The sequence below is a fragment of the Ranitomeya imitator genome, chromosome 2 (assembly GCF_032444005.1).
Source record: "Ranitomeya imitator isolate aRanImi1 chromosome 2, aRanImi1.pri, whole genome shotgun sequence".
Lineage (NCBI taxonomy): Eukaryota > Metazoa > Chordata > Amphibia > Anura > Dendrobatidae > Ranitomeya > Ranitomeya imitator.
Genome location: NC_091283.1, coordinates 392,874,507 through 392,895,746, shown reverse-complemented (window position 1 = coordinate 392,895,746; position 21,240 = coordinate 392,874,507). Strand labels below are relative to the sequence as shown.

General features: G+C 44.6%; 1 protein-coding gene across 3 annotated transcripts in view; it reads right to left on the bottom strand.

Annotated features, from left to right (window-relative positions):
• Positions 1–21,240, bottom strand: part of LOC138667004 (zinc finger protein 665-like) — a 71,388-nt gene that overhangs the window by 31,248 nt on the left and 18,900 nt on the right. For 2 of the 3 annotated variants that reach the window (XM_069755222.1, XM_069755223.1), the window contains exons 2-6: positions 21,063–21,212; positions 20,742–20,933; positions 20,547–20,670; positions 20,375–20,463; positions 14,802–14,892 (exon numbers count right to left, since the gene is read on the bottom strand). In XM_069755222.1, coding sequence (XP_069611323.1) covers positions 14,802–14,892; positions 20,375–20,463; positions 20,547–20,670; positions 20,742–20,933; positions 21,063–21,140 — 574 coding nt within the window. In that variant the 5' untranslated portion in view covers positions 21,141–21,212. The remainder of the gene's footprint in view (positions 1–14,801; positions 14,893–20,374; positions 20,464–20,546; positions 20,671–20,741; positions 20,934–21,062; positions 21,213–21,240) is intronic. The other variant, XM_069755224.1, reaches the window with a different exon arrangement.

The following is a 21,240-nucleotide window of genomic DNA, read 5'->3' as shown; positions in this document are numbered from 1 at the left end:
TAAGAATCCTGTGTTAAACCCTATTTTCCTTGGCCAAAAAGGGTGCCTGACAATGATGGAGGGACAGAGGTGACTCTGGTGTGGTCTGTAATAAGCCGCGGGGTCTGGACACGCTGTGCTGCTGCAAGAGGATCCTGGTGTGCTGCCACGCTGAGAGGAGAGGGTAGCCATTTTAGGTGCCTGGTCCTGGCACACTGAAGAGAAGCAAGGCAGACAGAGGGAAAAAAATTGCCGTGAGACATACCTCTGGTACAGAGGAAACACGGGAGTTTCACAGCAGTGACATGATGAAAACGAACATGGGTCTTAAAAGCCCCGGCTCTCAGGTACTACTGCTGATGTGTGTTCCTGACAGACTCTCCTGCAAAATAGGTGTGTGTATGTCTGAATTGGCCATGGCCAGCAGCAAAAAATGGGTCAGGAGGGTGAACTATATGAATACCAAGATGGCGCCAGAACACCTAGCTTGAAGAGGCAAATATATGTATCTGGGGACATTGCGGGAAGGCTGGGAAAGTTTGCCCATAATGTTTCTCATGGTACTTCAGGGTCACATCTGCAGAGGACACAAGCTAAATCCCCCACAGGATCCCAGTACCTGGCCCTAGCTGTTAAGGAGGAAGTGGATGATAGTCCTAATGTGCTGGCCTTATCCTCTCAAGAATCTCTCAAGGCAGGAAGCTCTCATAGCTAATTTGGCAAGGGTTCCGAGGAAAAATGCATGTATTTATCATTTAAAAGGATGGTGAGGGGACAGGTTTGTCCTCAAACTGACAAAATATTGAATATTTAACATAATTTTTAAGTAGGGATGAGCGAGCACTAAAATGCTCGAGTGCTTGTTGCTCAAATCGAGCAATTACTAATGATCGGATTCTCATTTCGAGTAAAGAGTATAATAGGAGTCCATGGGAAAGCAAAGCTACAGTACAGACCAAAAGTTTGGACACACCTACTCATTTAAAGATTTTTCTGTATTTTCATGACTATGAAAATTATAAATTCACACTGAAGGCATCAAAACTATGAATTAACACATGTGGAATTATATACTTAACAATAAAGTGTGAAACAACTGAAAATATGTCTTATATTTCAAGTTCTCCAAAGTAGCCACCTTTTGCTTTGATGACTGCTTTGCACACTCTTGGCATTCTCTTGATGAGCTTCAAGAGGTAGTCACCAGAAATAGTCTTCCAACAATCTTGAAGGAGTTCCCAGAGATGCTTAGCACTTGATGGCCCTTTTGCCTTCACTCTGCGGTCCAGCTCACCCCAAACCATCTCGATTGGGTTCAGGTCTGGTGACTGTGGAGGCCAGGTCATCTGGCGTAGCACTCCATCACTCTCCTTCTTGGTCAAATAGCAATTACACAGCCTGGACGTGTGTTTGGGGTCAATGTCATGTTGAAAAATAAATGATGGTCCAACTAAATGCAAACCCGGATGGAATAGCATGCCGCTGCAAGATGCTGTGGTAGCCATGCTTGTTCAGTATGCCTTCAATTTTGAATAAATCCCCAACGGTGTCACCAGAAAAGCACCCCCACACCATCACACCTCCTCCTCCATGCTTCACAGTGGGACCCAGGCATGTAGAGTCCATCCATTCACCTTTTCTGCGTCGCACAAAGACACGGTGGTTGGAACTAAAGATCTCAAATTTGGACCCATCAGACCAAAGCACAGATTTCCACTGGTCTAATGTCCATTCCTTGTATTCTTTAGCCCAAACAAGTCTCTTCTGCTTGTTGTCTGTACTTAGCATTGGTTTCCTAGCAGCTATTTTACCATGAAGGCCTGCTGCACAAAGTCTCCTCTTAACAGTTGTTGTAGAGATGTGTCTGCTGCTAAAACTCTGTGTGGCATTAATCTGGTCTCTAATCTGAGCTGCTGTTAACCTGTGATTTCTGAGGCTGGTGACTCGGATAAACTTATCCTCAGAAGCAGAGGTGACTCTTGGTTTTCCTTTCCTGACACGGTCCTCATGTGAACCAGTTTCTTTGTACGCTTGATGGTTTTTGCAACTGCACTTGGGGACACTTTCAAAGTTTTCCCAATCTTTCGGACTGACTGACCTTCATTTCTTAAAGTAATTGATGGCCGCTAGTTTTTCTTTACTTAGCTGCTTTTTTCTTGCAATAATACAAATTCTAACAGTCTATTCAGTAGGACTATCAGCTGTGTATCCACCAGACTTCTGCTCAACACAATTGATGATCCCAACCCCTTTTATAAGGCAAGAAATCCCACTAAAGGTACCTTCACACTGAACAACTTAACAACGATATCGCTAGCGATCTGTGAAGTTGCAGCGTCCTGGATAGCGATATCGTTGTGTTTGACACGCAGCTGCGATCTGGATCCTGCTGTCACATCGTTGGTCGGAGCAGAAAGTCCAGAACTTTATTTCGTCGCTGGATCTCCCGCAGACATCGCTGAATCGGTGTGTGTGACGCCGATTCAGCGATGTCTTCACAGGGTAAGCATCGGGTTACTAAGCGCAGGACCGATATTTACCCTGGTTACCAGTGTAAATGTAAAAAAAAAACACTACATACTTACATTCCGGTGTCTGTCGCGTCCCCCGGCGTTCTGCTTCCCTGCACTGTCAGCGCCGTAAAGCAAGAGCACAGCGGCGACGTCACCGCTCTGCTTTATGGCCGGCGCTTACACAGTGCAGGGAAGAAGAATGCCGGGGGACGCGATAGACACCGGAATGTAAGTATGTAGTGTTTTTTTTTTTTTTACATTTACACTGGTAACCAGGGTAAACATCGGGTTACTAAGCGCGGCCCTGTGCTTAGTAACCCGATGTTTACCCTGGTTACCCGGGGACTTCGGAATTGTTGGTCGCTGGAGAGCTGTCTGTGTGACAGCTCTCCAGCGACCACACAGCGACACTGCAGCGATCGACATCGTTGTGTAGATCGCTGCAGCGTCGCTAAATGTGACGGTACCTTTAGTAGACCTGACAGGGCACACCTGTGAAGTGAAAACCATTTCCGGTGACTACCTCTTGAAGCTCATCAAGAGAATGCCGAGAGTGTGCAAAGCAGTCATCAAAGCAAAAGGTGGCTACTTTGAAGAACCTGGAATAAAAGACATAATTTCAGTTGTTTCACATTTTTTTGTTAAGTATATAATTCCACATTTGTTAATTCATAGTTTTGATGCCTTCAGTGTGAATTTACAATTATCATACTCATGAAAATACTGAAAAAATCTTTAAATGAGAAGGTGTGTCCAAACTTTTGGTCTGTACTGTATTTTGCGGCAGACCATACAAAGAGGTCTAGGGGGCAGTGAAAATGTTCAAATGGATGGTGTGAAGACACGGTATTGTATCTTAATTACCCAGATGACTATTTTTAGCAAACCAAGAAGAATAGGCTGTTATCTATACTTTTGCATGTGTAAGCCTATAATATTGGCTTGTAACCTGATATTTCATATAACATAGTGTGCTCTTATCTTTGAGGACTAGTGATGTTTGCTGATAGGCTAATTATGCATTGTGTTATGGAGCCAGTTTGTTAACTTCGAAAGCAGAAAGGGAAAAACTATGCAAATAGATTAAATAATCAAGTATTGCAACTTGATTTCATCACCATTCTTCCCCTGTGATGCTGGACTGAAGGAGACTGGGTAAGGCCTCTTTCACACATCAGTTTTTTTTGCCGTCAGTCACAATCCGTTGGCTCGATGGATCTGGCTAATTGGATCAGAGCATGCTCAGTTTAAAAAAATGGAATCCGTCGACGTTTTCTCAACATACACAAAAAACGTTACTTCGTCCGTTGTCTCCGGCTGCCGGACAAACAATTTTCAACGGATGCGGTGAACGATGAATGAAACGTGAGGCCATCCGTCGCAATCCATCGCTAATACAAGTCTATGAGAAAAAAAACGGATCCGGTGGTATCAGTAGCCGGATCCATTTTTTTCAAAATTGGATGGATTAAAACTGATGGAAAAGAAATGATGTGCGAAAGGGGCCTTATTCTAAAAATAAGTTATATGCCCCTGTATGAAGAGACTCAGACAGAGAGACTAAGAAAGACAGCCAGAGATCCTGCCAAGACATCCTAACACCAAAGGGACCAGAGACAGGACTGCAGCCAATTCATTATGGCACTATCACGAGGGACATGGATCTATCATTCTACAGGAAACAACCTAGGGCTTTTCGGCTCTGGTTGGAAGAATACAGATTTGCTCCATTGACCATCACTGAACCATGGATACATTTGGAGAAAGCCACGATTGGGACCTGCTGGTCGCCTGGTTCCATGGAGACATTTGGAGAAGCCAGGCTGTGTCTCTTGGGTTAACTGGCCTTGTAGACTGTCATCTACCTGCGCTTGTCGTTACCTCCTCTCTGTGTGCGTGCCACAAGTGGAGTAGTCGACCCTGGAAGATAAAGCCAGGTTGTGATCCTCGGATCAACTGGCCTTGTACCTTGTATGGACTCACTGGACTGTCATCTTAATAAGCTTGTTGTTACATCCTCTCTGTGTGCATGCCACAGGTAGCGACCCTTGAAGATCTGTAGTAACAGCTGCTATTATGCCGGCAAGTCAGCGGAAGGGTGAGGCTTTGCAGTGTGCACCATCTTAGGTACAGTGCTGGGACTGTTCTATGTGTTATATGCCTGTTTTGAGATTCAATAAAGCATTGCCACACTGTTTTACCCTCATCCTGTGTTATCTGAGTAGCGTTATGCCCACGTTAAAGGGAGAGCAGGTGTTCTGCGTGACGATCCCTGGTCCATGCAGTTTTTGGCTAGCGGACCTGGACGCCCATCGACCCACGCGTCTCCACAGATAGGAAGTGGGCAATGGAAGGAGAACAGGATGGGGAAGACCACTGGAAGCATCTCTGACTCCAAATCGCTGCTGAGAACAATGGTGTCACACTCTTACTCCAGTTTAAGGAGTGACAACAAAACATTCCAAACTGACCATAAATTTAATTTTACAGAAAAAAAAGTGAAGAAACATTTTTTCCTATATAATGACTTGTTTAAAAGGCAAAATTTAATAAGGATTAAAAACCCATATATAAGTTAAGTAAACCAAAATTATTATTTTTAAATTAAAGAAATAGGAGTGTCAGTGTAATTTATGAAGAAAGCAGGATCTGCTAAAAACAAGGGACTCAGATACACCCTGTATTGGACATAAAGGAGGACCTCATACATATTCTGTTCAAATTGTCACGTATTGGCACTCCTACACTCAAAGGCTATGCACTTTTGAGGGTTATATACCAAGGAAATGTACTCCAGACCATGGAATAGTCTATGGGTGAGCAATATACCGATAAGGGTATGTGTACACGTTGAGTAAAATTTTTGCACCATCTCTGCATCTCTTGGCAGGAAAAACACAGCTGCAAAATTGCACGTTTTTGGTGCTTTTTTCCTGTGTTTTTGGTTGAAAAACGCAGAGCAAAGATTATTTTCTGCACCAAAGCTGCAAATCAAAAATACTCAATGTGCATGACGCTTTAGGTTTCTCATTCACTTTGCTGTTGTTATCAGGTTTTGCCACACATACAAATAGAAAAAATGCGACAAAAACGCACCCACTCTGCAACGTGTGCACACAGTCTAAAATTTTGAACAAGTTTTTGGAGGATTATATAGCAACAAAATCTACCCAAGAATATGTAAAAGTCTATGGGTGAGCAATATATTATACCGATCAATTTTTTAACAAGTTTTTTGATTCTTTTATAACAACGAAATGGACTCCAGACCACGGAATAGTCTATGGGTGAGCAATATAATACCAATACATTTTTAACAAGGTTTTTTGAGGCTTATATAGCAATGAACTGTACCCAATGGATGAGCAATATAATACTAATACATCTTTTAACAAGTTTTTTTGAGGGTTATATATACAAAATGTAATCCAGACCACAGAATAGTGGCCACGCGACTGCTATGGGGTCCATGAAACAGGGGGACCCGGTGTCATCGGCCACACCGCTTCCCCCTCTACAAGTCAGCACCTGCACCAGGGCCCTCCATCGGACATCAGAGCGAGCAGTGATGATGGAAGAGGGAGAGTCAGCAGACTCAGGAGACTGGGGCATCAGGTGGAATGAGGAGGTGTGTATTATATTTGTTTGTTTTTTTAATCAGTGGCTGGTGGCCATAATAGAGTATGGTAAACCATAGGGATGCATTATATTGTATGGAGGACCATGGGAGGGTGCAGAATAGTGTATGGAGGACCATGAGGGGTGCATTATAGTGCATGGAGGACCATGGGGGACTGCATTATAGTGAGTGGATGACCATGGGGGTGCATTATAGTGTCTGGAGGACCATGGGGGGTGCGGTATAGTGTATGGAGGACCATGGGGGTGCACTATATTGTGTGTGTGTTATATTTGTTTGTTTTTTTAAATCAGTGGCTCTTGGCCATAATAGAGTATGGTAAACCATAGGGGTGCATTATATTGTATGGAGAACGATGGGGGTACACTATATTCTATGGAGGACCATGTGGAGTGCATTATATTGTATGGAGGACCATGGGAAGGTGCACAATAGTGGATGGGGGATCATGGGGAATGCATTATAGTGTATGGAGGACCATGTGGGGTACATTATAGTGTATGGAGAACCATGGGGATTCATTATATTATATGAAGGATCATGAGGGGCACATTATATGGTATGGAAGACCAAGGGAAGTGCATTATACTAAATGAAGGATCATGGGGGACAAATTATACTCTATGGAGGGCTATATGGGGCCCATTATACTATTTGGAGGCTACGTGGGGGCCATTATACTGTTTGGAGGGCTAGTGCGGACAATTATACAATGTGGAGAGTTGTGGGGCCAATATACTGTATGTGGGCTCATTAAACTGCATGGAAGGCTGTGTGGAGGTCACAGTTTGGGGATCATACTGTGTTGGATAGTAGTCACCATACTTTGCCTTGGGAGTTAAGGTGGGGTGCAGTAGGATCATTATAATATGCATGTGGAGGAATTCACCATGCGGGTATCATACTGTGTTTGGGCAGCACTTTTGTTGGCATCATACAGTACTTTATGGGGGCAATGAAAGAAGAATCTAGGACTTCAGCAGGAGTAAAATTACTATGTGAGATATGCTCTTCTGTAATCCCGATAATTGACTAATTATTACATTTTTTTGGAGGGCGGGTGGGCCCAATTAGAACCTTGGCACAAGTCTGGGCTAAGTGAGAGAATGATGTAGGTAGTATTTTCACAGAAGAATGGGAAGATGCCCTAGGGTCAATTAGATCAGTTTGAATTAACAGCGCAGAGAAGGTCCCAACTGTTTCTCATTCATACAGAGTTTACAGGACCCCCAAAATAATTTATAGAATGGGACTTAGGGCTGACGACTGTTCTCCACGATGCAGGGAGGAGAATGTGGGCTTAATGCATATGTTTTAGAGATGTTCCAGATTAGCTGGGCTATTGGAGGGCATTGGCAGATTAGTTATGGAAGTTTTTAATATTCAATTCCCATTTAATGCCAAAACATTTGTTGACAGCAACGTGGATCTCAGTCATGACCACACATGATCCTTAATCTAGGCCTGCTGACGAGCCAGACATGGGGAAATGCGTTGAGGCGTTCAACAGGGAATAAGTAGCCCCGCTTGTTATTATCATCCTATATCAACAATACATCTGTCTAAAATATCGAATTGGATGTATACCATGTCCTTGACTTAATCAGTGGTGTCTCTGTTATCTTTTACCTTAAAGCTGGGGTTATACAAAATACTAAAAATCCACATTAAGGTTATCACAAGAGAATATACATTTCGTCAGCACAAAGCATGGACACTTTAAAGTGTTTTTTTGTCTTGTGAGATGAGAGATCATTTGAATGAATCTCTATGCAAATCAATATAGGCCATGGACCTACAAAAGGGTCATAGTGCACATTTTTCTTTGCACTGAAATAGATTTGTGCATCTTTGGAAGGTGGGAATAACATAGACCATCATGTATTTTTTATCGCCCCTCTGATTTCTTTGTTTAGGGGTTATTTATGTCTGGTCTGCATTTACAGTATGTATCTTTACTCATCAAAAATGAAAAACAGGGACTGTCCTTTATTGAAAACATTGTAAGAGGAATTTTGGTGTCCTTTATGTTGCTCTATACATAATGATGAGTCATTTATTGTCATAGCAAGATTTATCTTATAAATCAGACATCTATCCTTAGCCGTAAGGCATCGCTTTTTTATGCATTTCTCAATTAGGATGCAGTGACCTTTTAACAGAGGCACAATATTAAGTGCCGAATGATATAGACACGGTTTGCTATTTGCCTTTAATTTCTCTTGCTTTTTCTTTCTATCTAGCTATCATGCTATTTTTTGTATGAATGGTACTTTCCCTTAAATTTTGTAAGGTTGATTTTAGGGATTTCTAGGGATATAAGGGACAGCCGTCGTGGACCGGGGGCACCATCTCACATAATCTAGGGTGCCAACTTCCTCTGTCAGACAGAGCAAGAGGATAGGTGCCACTATAGGGTGATTCATTAGAGATCCTTCAATCCTGTGTAATTTATCTAATAAAGATTGATAAATGTTAAGGTTTTCTTATGTTTTTGGTCTATTCAAAAGCCTTATTACGATTGGTATATTTTCTGATTACACAGATCGACTAATAGCATCCGCAAGTTGTTTTTGAACTATTTTTGCTTCTGGCTCTCTATGCGCAAGAAGCCTATGCCGTATATGGATACCATTCTTGTGCTGTTGAGGTTTAGCAGTATATACTGTACATTTCCCTTGCATTTTAGCTGGTACAACTCATCTTTGATTTTTCCTTCTGCTAGTGTGTGACCTTCTTTTGAGATGATACAGCTGTCATCTTTAAATGTAGCTTAATTTCCTTGTCTTGAGAGTTTCTTCACAGATAGCAGATTGCTTTTAAGACTAGAGACATAGAGCACATCCTTTACTGGGATCTTTCTGCTTTGCATTGGGGAGACTTGACAATTAATATAAGTATCTCCTATTATCTCTGAATTCATATACTGACCATTAGCCAAGATCACTTTCTCTGATTTACTTTGGTCAAGGTTAGAGAAGAAGCTTCTGTCATTAGTCATATGGCTAACTGCCCCAGTCTATACACCATGCTGTTACAATACTGGTGTAGCTCTGCTGGAATCTAGTGGCCAGAGGAGCAAAAGCAAGGAAACAGCAAGCGGTAACAGAAGTCCTTGAAGATAGCAAAAGAGTTGTGGAAAACAATCCAAAGATAAATGAGAATAGTCTCAATAAGAAAATTCTGGATAACATAGCTTACAGTAATGGCCAAAAGTATTGACACCCCTGCAATTCTGTCAGATAATACTCATTTTCTTCCTGAAAATGATTGCAAACACAAATTATTTGGTATTATTATCTTCATTTAATTTGTCTTAAATGAAAAAAAACACAAAAGAGAATGAAACAAAAAAGCAAAACATTGATCATTTCACACAAAACTCCAAAAATGGGCCAGACAAAAATATTGGCACCCTCAGCCTAATACTTGGTTGCACAACCTTTAGCCAAAATAACTGTGACCAACCGCTTCCGGTAACCATTAATTATTATTATTTATTATTATTATTATTTATTGTTATAGCGCCATTTATTCCATGGCGCTTTACATGTGAGGAGGGGTATACATAATGAAAACAAGTACAATAATCTTAAACAATACAAGTCATAACTGGTACAGGAGGAATGAGGACCCTGCCCGCGAGGGGTCACAATCTACAAGGGATGGGTGAGAATACAGTAGGTGAGGGTAGAGATGGTCATGCAGCGGTAATAATAGGTTTCTTACAAAGCTCTGCTGGAATTTTAGACCATTCTTCTTTGGCAAACTGCTCCAGGTCCCTGATATTTGAAGGGTGCCTTCTCCAAACTGCCATTTTTAGATCTCTCCACAGGTGTTCTATGGGATTCAGGTCTGGACTCATTGCTGGCCACCATAGAAGTCTCCAGTGCTTTCTCTCAAACCATTTTCTAGTGCTTTTTGAAGTGTGTTTTGGGTCATTGTCCTGCCGGAAGACCCATGACCTCTGAGGGAGACCCAGCTTTCTCACACTGGGCCCTACATTATGCTGCAAAATTTGTTGGTAGTCTTCAGACTTCATAATGCCATGCACACGGTCAAGTAGTCCAGTGCCAGAGGCAGCAAAGCAACCCCAAAACATCAGGGAACCTCTGCCATGTTTGACTGTAGGGACCGTGTTCTTTTCTTTGAATGCCTCTTCTTTTCTCCTGTAAACTCTATGTTAATGCCTTTGCCCAAAAAGCTCTACTTTTGTCTCATCTGACCAGAGAACATTCTTCCAAAACGTTTTAGGCTTTTTCAGGTAAGTTTTGGCAAACTCCAGCCTGGCTTTTTTATGTCTCGGGGTAAGAAGTGGGGTCTTCCTGGGTCTCCTACCATACAGTCCCTTTTCATTCAGATGCCGATGGATAGTACAGGTTGACACTGTTGTACCCTCAGACTGCAGGGCAGCTTGAACTTGTTTGGATGTTAGTCGAGGTTCTTTATCCAACATCCGCACAATCTTGCGTTGAAATCTCTTGTCAATTTTTCTTTTCCGTCCACATCTAGGGAGGTTAGCCACAGTGCCATGGGCTTTAAACTTCTTGATGACACTGCGCACGGTAGACACAGGAACATTCAGGTCTTTGGAGATGGATTTGTAGCCTTGAGATTGCTCATGCTTCCTTACAATTTGGTCTCTCTAGTCCTCAGACAGTTCTTTGGTCTTCTTTCTTTTCTCCATGCTCAATGTGGTACACACAAGGACACAGGACAGAGGTTGAGTCAACTTTAATCCATGTCAACTGGCTGCAAGAGTGATTTAGTTATTGCCAACACCTGTTAGGTGCCACAGGTAAGTTACAGGTGCTGTTAATTACACAAATTAGAGAAGCATCACATGATTTTTCGAACAGTGCCAATACTTTTGTCCACCCCCTTTTTTATGTTTGGTGTGGAATTATATCCAATTTGGCTTTAGGACAATTCTTTTTGTGTTTTTTTTATTTAAGACAAATTAAATGAAGATAATAATAACAAAGAATTTGTGTTTGCAATCATTTTCAGGAAGAAAATGAGTATTATCTGACAGAATTGCAGGGGTGTCAATACTTTTGGCCATGACTGTATATCTGGTATTTATTATGCATATTTTAGTATCTTAGCATTTTGTCTGTCAGCTTGCCAAGTGAAAGTAAAGTGCTCCAGTTCCACACAGTGAGTCATTAAGAACTCAGGGCCTCCAACCAGGAACTAATCTGTTCTTTGTATGTTCTATTAAGTTCTTTAAATACTGAATTATTATAAGAGGGGGTGCATCTTGCGTTGAGAAAAATTCCTATTGGAAAAGACATCCTTGGGCTTAGTGGAATACTTTTAGGATATTCAAATGGCTATCTATATATACATAATTGTGAAGCCTGTGGCTGACTAGTAATATTTCTGCCTTACATATCAGAGGTCACCGAAAAATGTTCAAAAGTGTATTTAAAGTTTTCAAAAGTGTATTTCGAGACAAACATTCATGGACAGTAAAAACAAAAAGGGAAGAAGCCAGCACTGCTTATGGTCAGAACGCAATAACTGAAGTGCAATTGCACATAAATTCTAACTGTATTTCAAATATGAGACATTTAGCAAACAATTGATCAATTCTTTGAGCTACCCCGCCACTTCACGGCAATCTCATAATGGGGCAGTCCTAATCTTCGTATTTTATTTACGTTGTGCCATTATGGCTTCCTGAATGTATAAAAAAAAAAAAAGGACCACATTAAATGCGAACTGTACCTGGAGCATTTTCAGAATCACTCCCTTGGTGCCAGGAAAGGCAAGCGCAGGTAAAGGCCGATCAGGTCCAGTGCGGACATTTCAGATCTGGCTTCCACACTGCCAAACCCGCACCAAAGATGAAGGGTGAGACAGGCTGAGACACAGGTGCACAATTAACTTGAGCCTGAGGCGGGGCAGGGCTGCTGTGTGTGTGCACAGCAGCCTATCAATCACAGTGAACACAGAAAGAACGGCGCACATAACCCAGCGTGCGCGGCAACAGTGGTGGTCAGCCACATACCAATGCAAAGCAAAAACAAAAAGGGAAGAAGCCAGCACTGCTTATGGTCAGAACGCAATAACTGAAGTGCAATTGCACATAAATTCTAACTGTATTTCAAATATGAGACATTTAGCAAACAATTGATCAATTCTTTGAGCTACCCCGCCACTTCACGGCAATCTCATAATGGGGCAGTCCTAATCTTCGTATTTTATTTACGTTGTGCCATTATGGCTTCCTGAATGTATAAAAAAAAAAAAAAGGACCACATTAAATGCGAACTGTACCTGGAGCATTTTCAGAATCACTCCCTTGGTGCCAGGAAAGGCAAGCGCAGGTAAAGGCCGATCAGGTCCAGTGCGGACATTTCAGATCTGGCTTCCACACTGCCAAACCCGCACCAAAGATGAAGGGTGAGACAGGCTGAGACACAGGTGCACAATTAACTTGAGCCTGAGGCGGGGCAGGGCTGCTGTGTGTGTGCACAGCAGCCTATCAATCACAGTGAACACAGAAAGAACGGCGCACATAACCCAGCGTGCGCGGCAACAGTGGTGGTCAGCCACATACCAATGCAAAGCAAAAACAAAAAGGGAAGAAGCCAGCACTGCTTATGGTCAGAACGCAATAACTGAAGTGCAATTGCACATAATGTGATTGATAGGCTGCTGTGCACACACACAGCAGCCCTGCCCCGCCTCAGGCTCAAGTTAATTGTGCACCTGTGTCTCAGACTGTCACACCCTTCATCTTTGGTGCGGGTTTGGCAGTGTGGAAGCCAGATCTGAAATGTCCGCACTGGACCTGATCGGCCTTTACCTGCGCTTGCCTTTTCTGGCACCAAGGGAGTGATTCTGAAAATGCTCCAGGTACAGTTCGCATTTAATGTGGTCCTTTTTTTTTTTTTTTTTTTTAATACATTCAGGAAGCCATAATGGCACAACGTAAATAAAATACGAAGATTAGGACTGCCCCATTATGAGATTGCCGTGAAGTGGCGGGGTAGCTCAAAGAATTGATCAATTGTTTGCTAAATGTCTCATATTTGAAATACAGTTAGAATTTATGTGCAATTGCACTTCAGTTATTGCGTTCTGACCATAAGCAGTGCTGGCTTCTTCCCTTTTTTTTTGCTATTCATGGACAGTACTTAGAACAAAGACTTATTTTTTATCTCACCCCTTTATTAAGACTGAGGTGCATGAATGATAGAATGTTAGAGTTTGAAGGGACCTCAAGGGTCATCGTATCGAAACCTCTGCTCAATCAAGGATTCAATAAACCATCTCAGACAGATGTCTGTCCAGTCTCTGTTTGAAGACTTCCATTAATGGAGAACTCACCACCTCTTGTTGCAGTCTGCTCCACTTATTTATCCTCATCACTGTCAAAAAGTTTTTTTCTAATATCTAATCTGTATCTTCTCCCTTTCAGTTTCATTCCATTGATTTTCGTATTGCCATGTGCAAGCGAGAATAATAATGATCACTCTACACTGTGACATCCCTCCAGATATTTGTAGACAGCTATTAAGTCTCCTCTTAGCCTTCTATTTTGCAAGTTAAACAGTCCCAGATCCTTTAACCGTTCCACATAGAACATACTTTGCAGTCCTCTCACCATGCGGATAGCTCTTCTCTGAACTTGCTCCAGTTTTTCAATGTCTTTTTTAAAATGTGGTGCTCAGAACTGGACACAGTATTCCAGATAAGGCCTGACCAAAGGGGAGTAGAGGGGATAATGACTTAACGTTATCCAGACTCTATGCTTCTCTTAATACATCCTAGAACTGTGTTTGCCTTTTTTGCTGCTGCGTCACACAGTTGACTCGTGCACATATGTAATCTATTACTATACCCAAGTCTTTTTCACACATGTTGTTGCTTATTTCTATTCCTCCCATTCTGTAGATGCAATTTGTTTTTCTTGCCCAGATAAAGAATCTTGCATTTATCCCTGTTAAATACCATTCTATTAGTTGCTGCTACTGTTCAAGCTTATCTAGATCCTTCTGAATCCTCTTTCTTATCTAGTGTTAGCTATCCCTAACTTTGCATAGTCTGCAAATTTGACCAGTTTACCTTCAGTTCCCTTATCTAGATCATTTCTTAAAATGTTGAACAAAACTGGGGCTAGGATAGAGCCTTGTGGTACCCCACTTGAAACACTCCTAATTGGATGTGGAACCATTTATTACCACTCTTATGAATCCACCTAACCATAGCCTTGTCAATCCCATACTTAGTCATTTTTTCAACAAGGTTAGCATGACATACTTTATCAAATGCCTTTCTGAAGTCGAGATATACTATATCTACCGCATTTTGCTGAACCACCCAGTCAGTAATTCCATCAAAGAAGGAAATTAGATTAATCTGGCATGTCTTATTTACTACGAACCCATGCTGGCTCTGGTTAATTACTGCATTCTTATCCAAGTATGTACATACATGCTGTTTAATAATTTGTTCAAAGATCTTCCCTGATATTGAAGTAAGTCTCACTGGCCTGTAATTTTTTGGCATGGTGCCAGTCTTAAAGAATCAGCCCCTAAATCCATATCAAAGGTCAGTGTGAACACAACCGGAAAAAACAAACATCAAAAGTTACTCTACAAGCCAGTGACTGATTAGAACCTGTGACGTCTCTGCATTTAGTGATCACTACTCACTTGTGCGGTTATCTGTAGGAATCTCCTCTTTACACTGCTCATCACCCCTCACATATGTCTCTGTAGTATTAATATGGGGAAGATTTTTACCCTGAAAGAATTATTGTAACAGTTAGACAGATAGTTGCTTGGTGAAATGATTTCAACAAACAACAACAAAATCTAAGAGTCTATTCACACTAGCGCATATTCTCTTCTGAGAGCGAATTGGGCCATGCTAATGATACTTGGCTCAAACTTCTGCCAGACTTGAATGGGTGAGTGTGATCCAGTCATCGGATGCACCCGCATTATGCTGCGATTAATATCTCATTCCACTCTGCATGAGAAAATAATCGTAGATCTCCACTGCCCCATAGTATAACACTGGGTCGAATGCTATCCAATAAAACCACACAGCACTCAGCCCTGTTATATGCCAGTATGAGAGTACCCTCATCCATAGTCTCCAAATTCTAACCAGCAGTCTCCATAACCAGAAAATCGTGAGAAGATCCAGACACCATCTAATGTCTATGATCAGCTTTATCCTCTCATCTCTACCAAGTAGAAAACATGCAGTGAATCAGCATCCACAGTCCAGAGCACCAGATCACAGGGCAGGCAGAGTCCGGCCGGTCTGAAGGCAAATCCAGAGTCCCCTTATCCAGGTGGAAATCAGTAGCCTTCCTCTAGCACCTGAGTGCTGTAGTACCTTACTGCTGAGCGTCTCATAAGGTCCTCACAACTGTTGTTGGTGTTCTAGATGTTATGTCTCTTTCTCTGTCCCCCAGATAGATAGGAACAAACCCGTATGACTGGTGGCCTGGGGCTTTTTACAGGGTCTCTAGCACGCCCCGGCCCCCACAAGTTGCCACCGTGCATCCTGGGTATAGGATGGGCAGGTAACGTGGAATTAGCTGTCCTGCCGGTCTCTGGAGCAAGACATGGAGACGGTTGCTCCCTCGGTGTTCCGGCTACCAGATCTTGCGCCTCAGAAGGAGGCAGCCTGTGTTGGGAAGAACTCCTTCTGGTTTCCTCTCCTTTTGCTATGACTTTGTTTCTCACCCTCTACAATACAATTCGCTGTTCGTGTCTCTTTCTTAGGTCTTTCTTAGGATGCTGTCGCACATGGGGCAGGCGCAGCTCCGTGGCCTTCTGTCTAGGCCTCTGACAGGATCCCACCCCTGTCAGGGACCCACTACCTGAGCGGAGCTCAGATAGCAGCTAACTCGGAGAAGCCCAGCCAGCTTCTGACTAACTTCCTATCCAGACCACCAGTTTTACCTAATTGTGAGGAGTGCCCTAATAAATAGGAGCATAGCTATCCCTGGTGGACTGGAGTGTGAAGTGTGTTACATGGTTTGTGATTCCTGGTAAAGAGATCTCCTTTATTGCCTTCAAACGTAACATCACTCCCCCCTAGAGGAGAATGATATTACTGTAACGACCATGACCCTGGGGCGCTGCAATTGTTCCCCAGGAATACTGGCCCATGCCAACCGGATAGTTTCCTGCAGTTGCTGCAAATTAGATGAAGGTGCTGAGATGCTCTGAGCAACCAATTCTACCTCATCCCAGAGATGCTTTATAGGGTTAAGATCTGAAGACTGGGAAAGCGGGAAAACTCACTGTCCTATTCCTGGTGTAAAGGAATGGATAATCATAGCAGATGTATAACATCTATAATATAACGCTGGGAGCGTCACTCTGTCCGAAGCCTTAATAGACTGTGCAGGCGCGACGCTCCTAGCGTTACATTATAGAAAAAATGCCGCCGAGAGCAGGGGTTCGGGAGCACGGGGACGCCGTCTACATATGTGCGCCCTGATTATGCAAATAATCCGCCGCCATAATAAGTTTTTACTTACGCTATTCGTTTCGGGCGCCATTGTCTTGCTCTTCCTGGTGCCGGAATCGGCGCCTGCGCAGTCCGCGCTTTCCGGCGCCATTTTCTTGAAGACACACTGCTGTGTGTCTTCAAGAAAATGGCGCCGGAAATCGCGGACTGCGCAGGTGCCGATTCCGGCACCAGGAGCAAGACAATGGCGCCCGAAACGAATAGCGTAAGTAAAAACTTGCTGTGCCATGAGGCTGTGGCACTTCATGCCACAGCAATTTGTTACTTACGCCATTCCTTTCCGGCGCCATTGTCTTGCTCCTTCCGGCACCGGGAGGAGCAAGACAATGGCGCCGGAAAAGAATCAGGTAGCGTAAGTAACAAATTGCTGTGCCATGAGGCTGTGGCACTTCATGCCACAGCTATTTGTTACTTACGCCACCTGATGGGGGTCATAAACCTTTATGGAGCAGCGTATGGGGCATATGGATGGGAACAGCACATGACAGAACGGGGGTGCAGGATGGGAGCAGCATATGACAGAATAGGGCAGCACATGACAGAACGGGGGTGCAGGATGGCAGCAGCACATGACAGAACGGGGGCGCAGGATGGGAGCAGCACATGACAGAATAGGGCAGCACATGACAGAACGGGGGTGCAGGATGGAAGCAGCACATGACAGAACGGGGGCGCAGGATGTAAGCAGCACATGTCAGAACGGGGGCGCAGGATGGCAGCAGCACATGACAATGGGGGCGCAGGATGGAAGCAGCACATGACAGAACGGGGGCGCAGGATGGGAGCAGCACATGACAGAACGGGGGCGCAGGATGGCAGCAGCACATGACAGGATGGGGACGCAGGATGGGAGCAGCCAGTGACAGAATGCGGGCGCAGGATGGGTGCAGCACATGTCAGAATGGAGGCGCAAGATGGGTGCAGCACGTCAGAATGGAGGCGCAGGATGGGTGCAGCACATGTCAGAATGGGGGCGCAGGATGGGAGCAGCACATGCCAGAATGGGGGCGCAGGATGGGAGCAGCACATGACAGAATGGGGGCGCAGGATGGATGCAGCACATGACAGAATGGGGGCGCAGGATGGGTGCAGCACATGACAGAATGGGTACGCAGGATGGAGCAGCACATGACAGGATGGGGGCGCAGGATGGGAGCAGCACATGACAGAATGGGGGCGCAGGATGGGAGCAGCACATGACAGAATGGGGGCGCAGGATGGGTGCAGCACATGACAGAATGGGTACGCAGGATGGAGCAGCACATGACAGGATGGGGGCGCAGGATGGGAGCAGCACATGACAGAATGGGGGCGCAGGATGGGAGCAGCACATGACAGAATGGGGGCGCAGGATGGGTGCAGCACATGACAGAATGGGTACGCAGGATGGAGCAGCACATGTCAGAATGGGGGCGCAGGATGGGAGCAGCACATGCCAGAATGGGGGCGCAGGATGGGAGCAGCACATGACAGAATGGGGGCGCAGGATGGGTGCAGCACATGACAGAATGGGTACGCAGGATGGAGCAGCACATGACAGGATGGGGGCGCAGGATGGGAGCAGCACATGACAGAATGGGGGCGCAGGATGGGTGCAGCACATGACAGGATGGGGATGCAGGATGGAGCAGCACATGAAAGGATGGGGGCGCAGGATGGAGCAGCTCATGACAGGATGGGGACGCAGGATGGAGCAGCACATGACAGGATGGGGACGCAGGATGGAGCAGCACATACCAGGATGGAGACCATATACCAATATAAATGCTCGCCACCCGGGCGTAGAACGGGTTCAATAGCTAGTAAAGGTATATTTGTGGTGCTGTAGGATATACTGTAATTACAGGACACTGATGAATAGTACTGTAACTATATGGTAAATGCTATGGTTCATTGTAGTCACTTTTACGTGATAGTTATGGACTGTAGGCAGCTGGGCAGGGGAAACTTACAGAGGGTCAGTCCTACAGCTGGGAAGGGGAGAGTTACAGAAGTTCAGCCCTGCAGCTGGGCAGGGGAGAGTTACAGAGGGTCAGCCCTGCAGCTGGGCAGGGGAGAGTTACAGAGGATTAGTCCTTGCAGCTGGGCAGGAGAGAGTTACAGAGGGTCAGCCCTGTGGCTGGGCAGGGGAGAGGTACAGAGGGTCAGTCCTGCTGATGGGCAGGAGAAAGGTACAGAGGGTCAGCCATGCAGCTGGGCAGGGGAAAGTAACAGAAGGTCAGCCATGCAGCTGGACAGGGGAGTTATAGAGGGTGCAGCCCTGCTGATGGGCAGGAAAGAGTTACAGATGGTCAGCTCTGCAACTGGACAGGGGAGAGTAACAGAGGGTCAGCCCTGCTGATGGGCAGAAGAGAGGTACAGAGGGTCAATCCTGCTGCTGGGCAGGGGAGAATTACAGAGGGTCAGTCCTGCTGCTGGTCAGGGGAGAGTTACAGAGGGTCAGTCCTGCTGCTGGTCAGGGGAGAGTTACAGAGGGTCAGCCCTGCAGCTGGGCAGGGGAGAGTTACAGAGGGTCAGTCCTGCTGCTGGGCAGGGAAGAGTTACAGAGGGTGCAGCTGTCGGAGTCTTGGAAAATGTTTCTAAGTGTTTCACTGTTTAGTATAAATTATACTGTATGTATAACAGACTAATACATAGGGCAGCATCTACTGCTCATTGTTAACTCTTGAGACATAATGTCTAGTGTACAGAAAAATCTGGAAGAAATAGAGAAGTTTAATCTATAAATAGACACCTGGGTGCTGTTAAGGCCCCTTCACATTTAGCGACGCTGCAGCGATACCGACAATGATTCGGATCGCTGCAGCGTCGCTGTTTGGTCGCTGGAGAGCTGTCACACAGACCGCTCTCCAGCGACCAACGATGCCGGTAACCAGGGTAAACATCGGGTAACTAAGCGCAGGGCCGCGCTTAGTAACCCGATGTTTACCCTGGTTACCATGCTAAAAGTAAAAAAAAACAAACACTAGATACTTACCTACTGCCGTCTGTCCTCCAGCGCTGCGCTCTGCTTCTCTGCTCTCCTCCTGTACTGGCTGTGAGTCGGAAAGCAGAGCGGTGACGTCACCGCTCTGCTTTCTGGCTCACAGCCAGTGCAGGAGGAGAGCAGAGCACAGCGCTGGAGGACAGACGGCTGTAGGTAAGTATCTAGTGTTTGTTTTTTTTTACTTTTAGCATGGTAACCAGGGTAAACATCGGGTTACTAAGCGCGGCCCTGCGCTTAGTTACCCGATGTTTACCCTGGTTACCAGTGAAGACATCGCTGGATCGGTGTCACACACGCCGATCCAGCGATGTCTCCAGGGAGTCCAGCGACGAAATAAAGTTCTGGACTTTATTCAGCGACCAACGATCTCCCAGCAGGGGCCTGATCGTTGGTCGCTGTCACACATAACGATTTAATTAACGATATCGTTGCTACGTCACAAATAGCAACGATATCGTTAACAATATCGTTATGTGTGAAGGTACCTTTAGAGTTCAGATGTACAGTATATTGAGAGTTGAAGAAAGAAGTTGTTCAAAGTCAGATTGCTCAATCTTTCCATTCTGAAACTTGATCCCTTCGATTTATGCTGCAATCTGCGGTCATGTGTCTAATATGATTCAAATGAGAGTGTGAAAATGTCTCTAATAAATTGCCGTTCAGTGTATAATACTGGGGGATAAAACAAGACTTCCACAGCCTTCTACACATCATAGGGGAGATTCATGACAGTTCTTCTCTATCTACCTTATGATCCTGAGGATCTTCTTGTTTAAAGTCTTGTGGGAGAAGAGGACGGGGACATCTCTCTGGTGTTATCCTCTCACTTGACAGAACTGGAGGAAACACATACAGGGACTGAATTCACTCTTTACATACAAATAATTATAGGCCTTGGGTATTTAGTGCTGTCTATTACCTGGTGATGTGAGGGGCTGGGGAACCTCCATCATGACGTCCTTGTACAGATCTTTGTGTCCTTCTAAATATTCCCACTCCTCCATGGAGAAATAGATGGTGACATCCTGATACCTTATAGGAACCTGACACATACAATGATACCGTCATCCCCCCGATCCCTCCATAGCGTTACTGTACAATGTCCCAGCATTACCAGCAGTGTCACCTCTCCAGTCAGCAGCTCAATCATCTTGTAGGCGAGTTCTAGAATCTTCTGGTCATTGATGTCCTCATGTATCAGGGGGTGAGGTGGAGGCCCCATGATTGGGCTCAGGGTTCTTCCCCATCCCTCAGATACAGGGGCCTGACAGCGCTCACTAGATGTCTTCTTCACTACTGTGTAATCCTGGTTATGGAGAGACACATTAATAAATCTCACTACAGACATTCCCAGAGTCCTCACCTCTCCAGTTCTGTCCATCTGTTATTCCCATAGATAAGAATGATGTAATGTGACGTCATCAGAATCTCTCACCTCTCCAGTAAGCCGGAAGAGGATCTCTAGGGTGAGGTGTAATATTCTCTCCGCCATCTTGTCCCGGTCCCTATCCATCCTTGTAGGGTCACTCAGGAGAATTCTCTTATATAGAAGATCTCCACTGAGAGGATCTGATATTGTAGGAACCTGAATGGGGAGAAGATGACGATGTAAC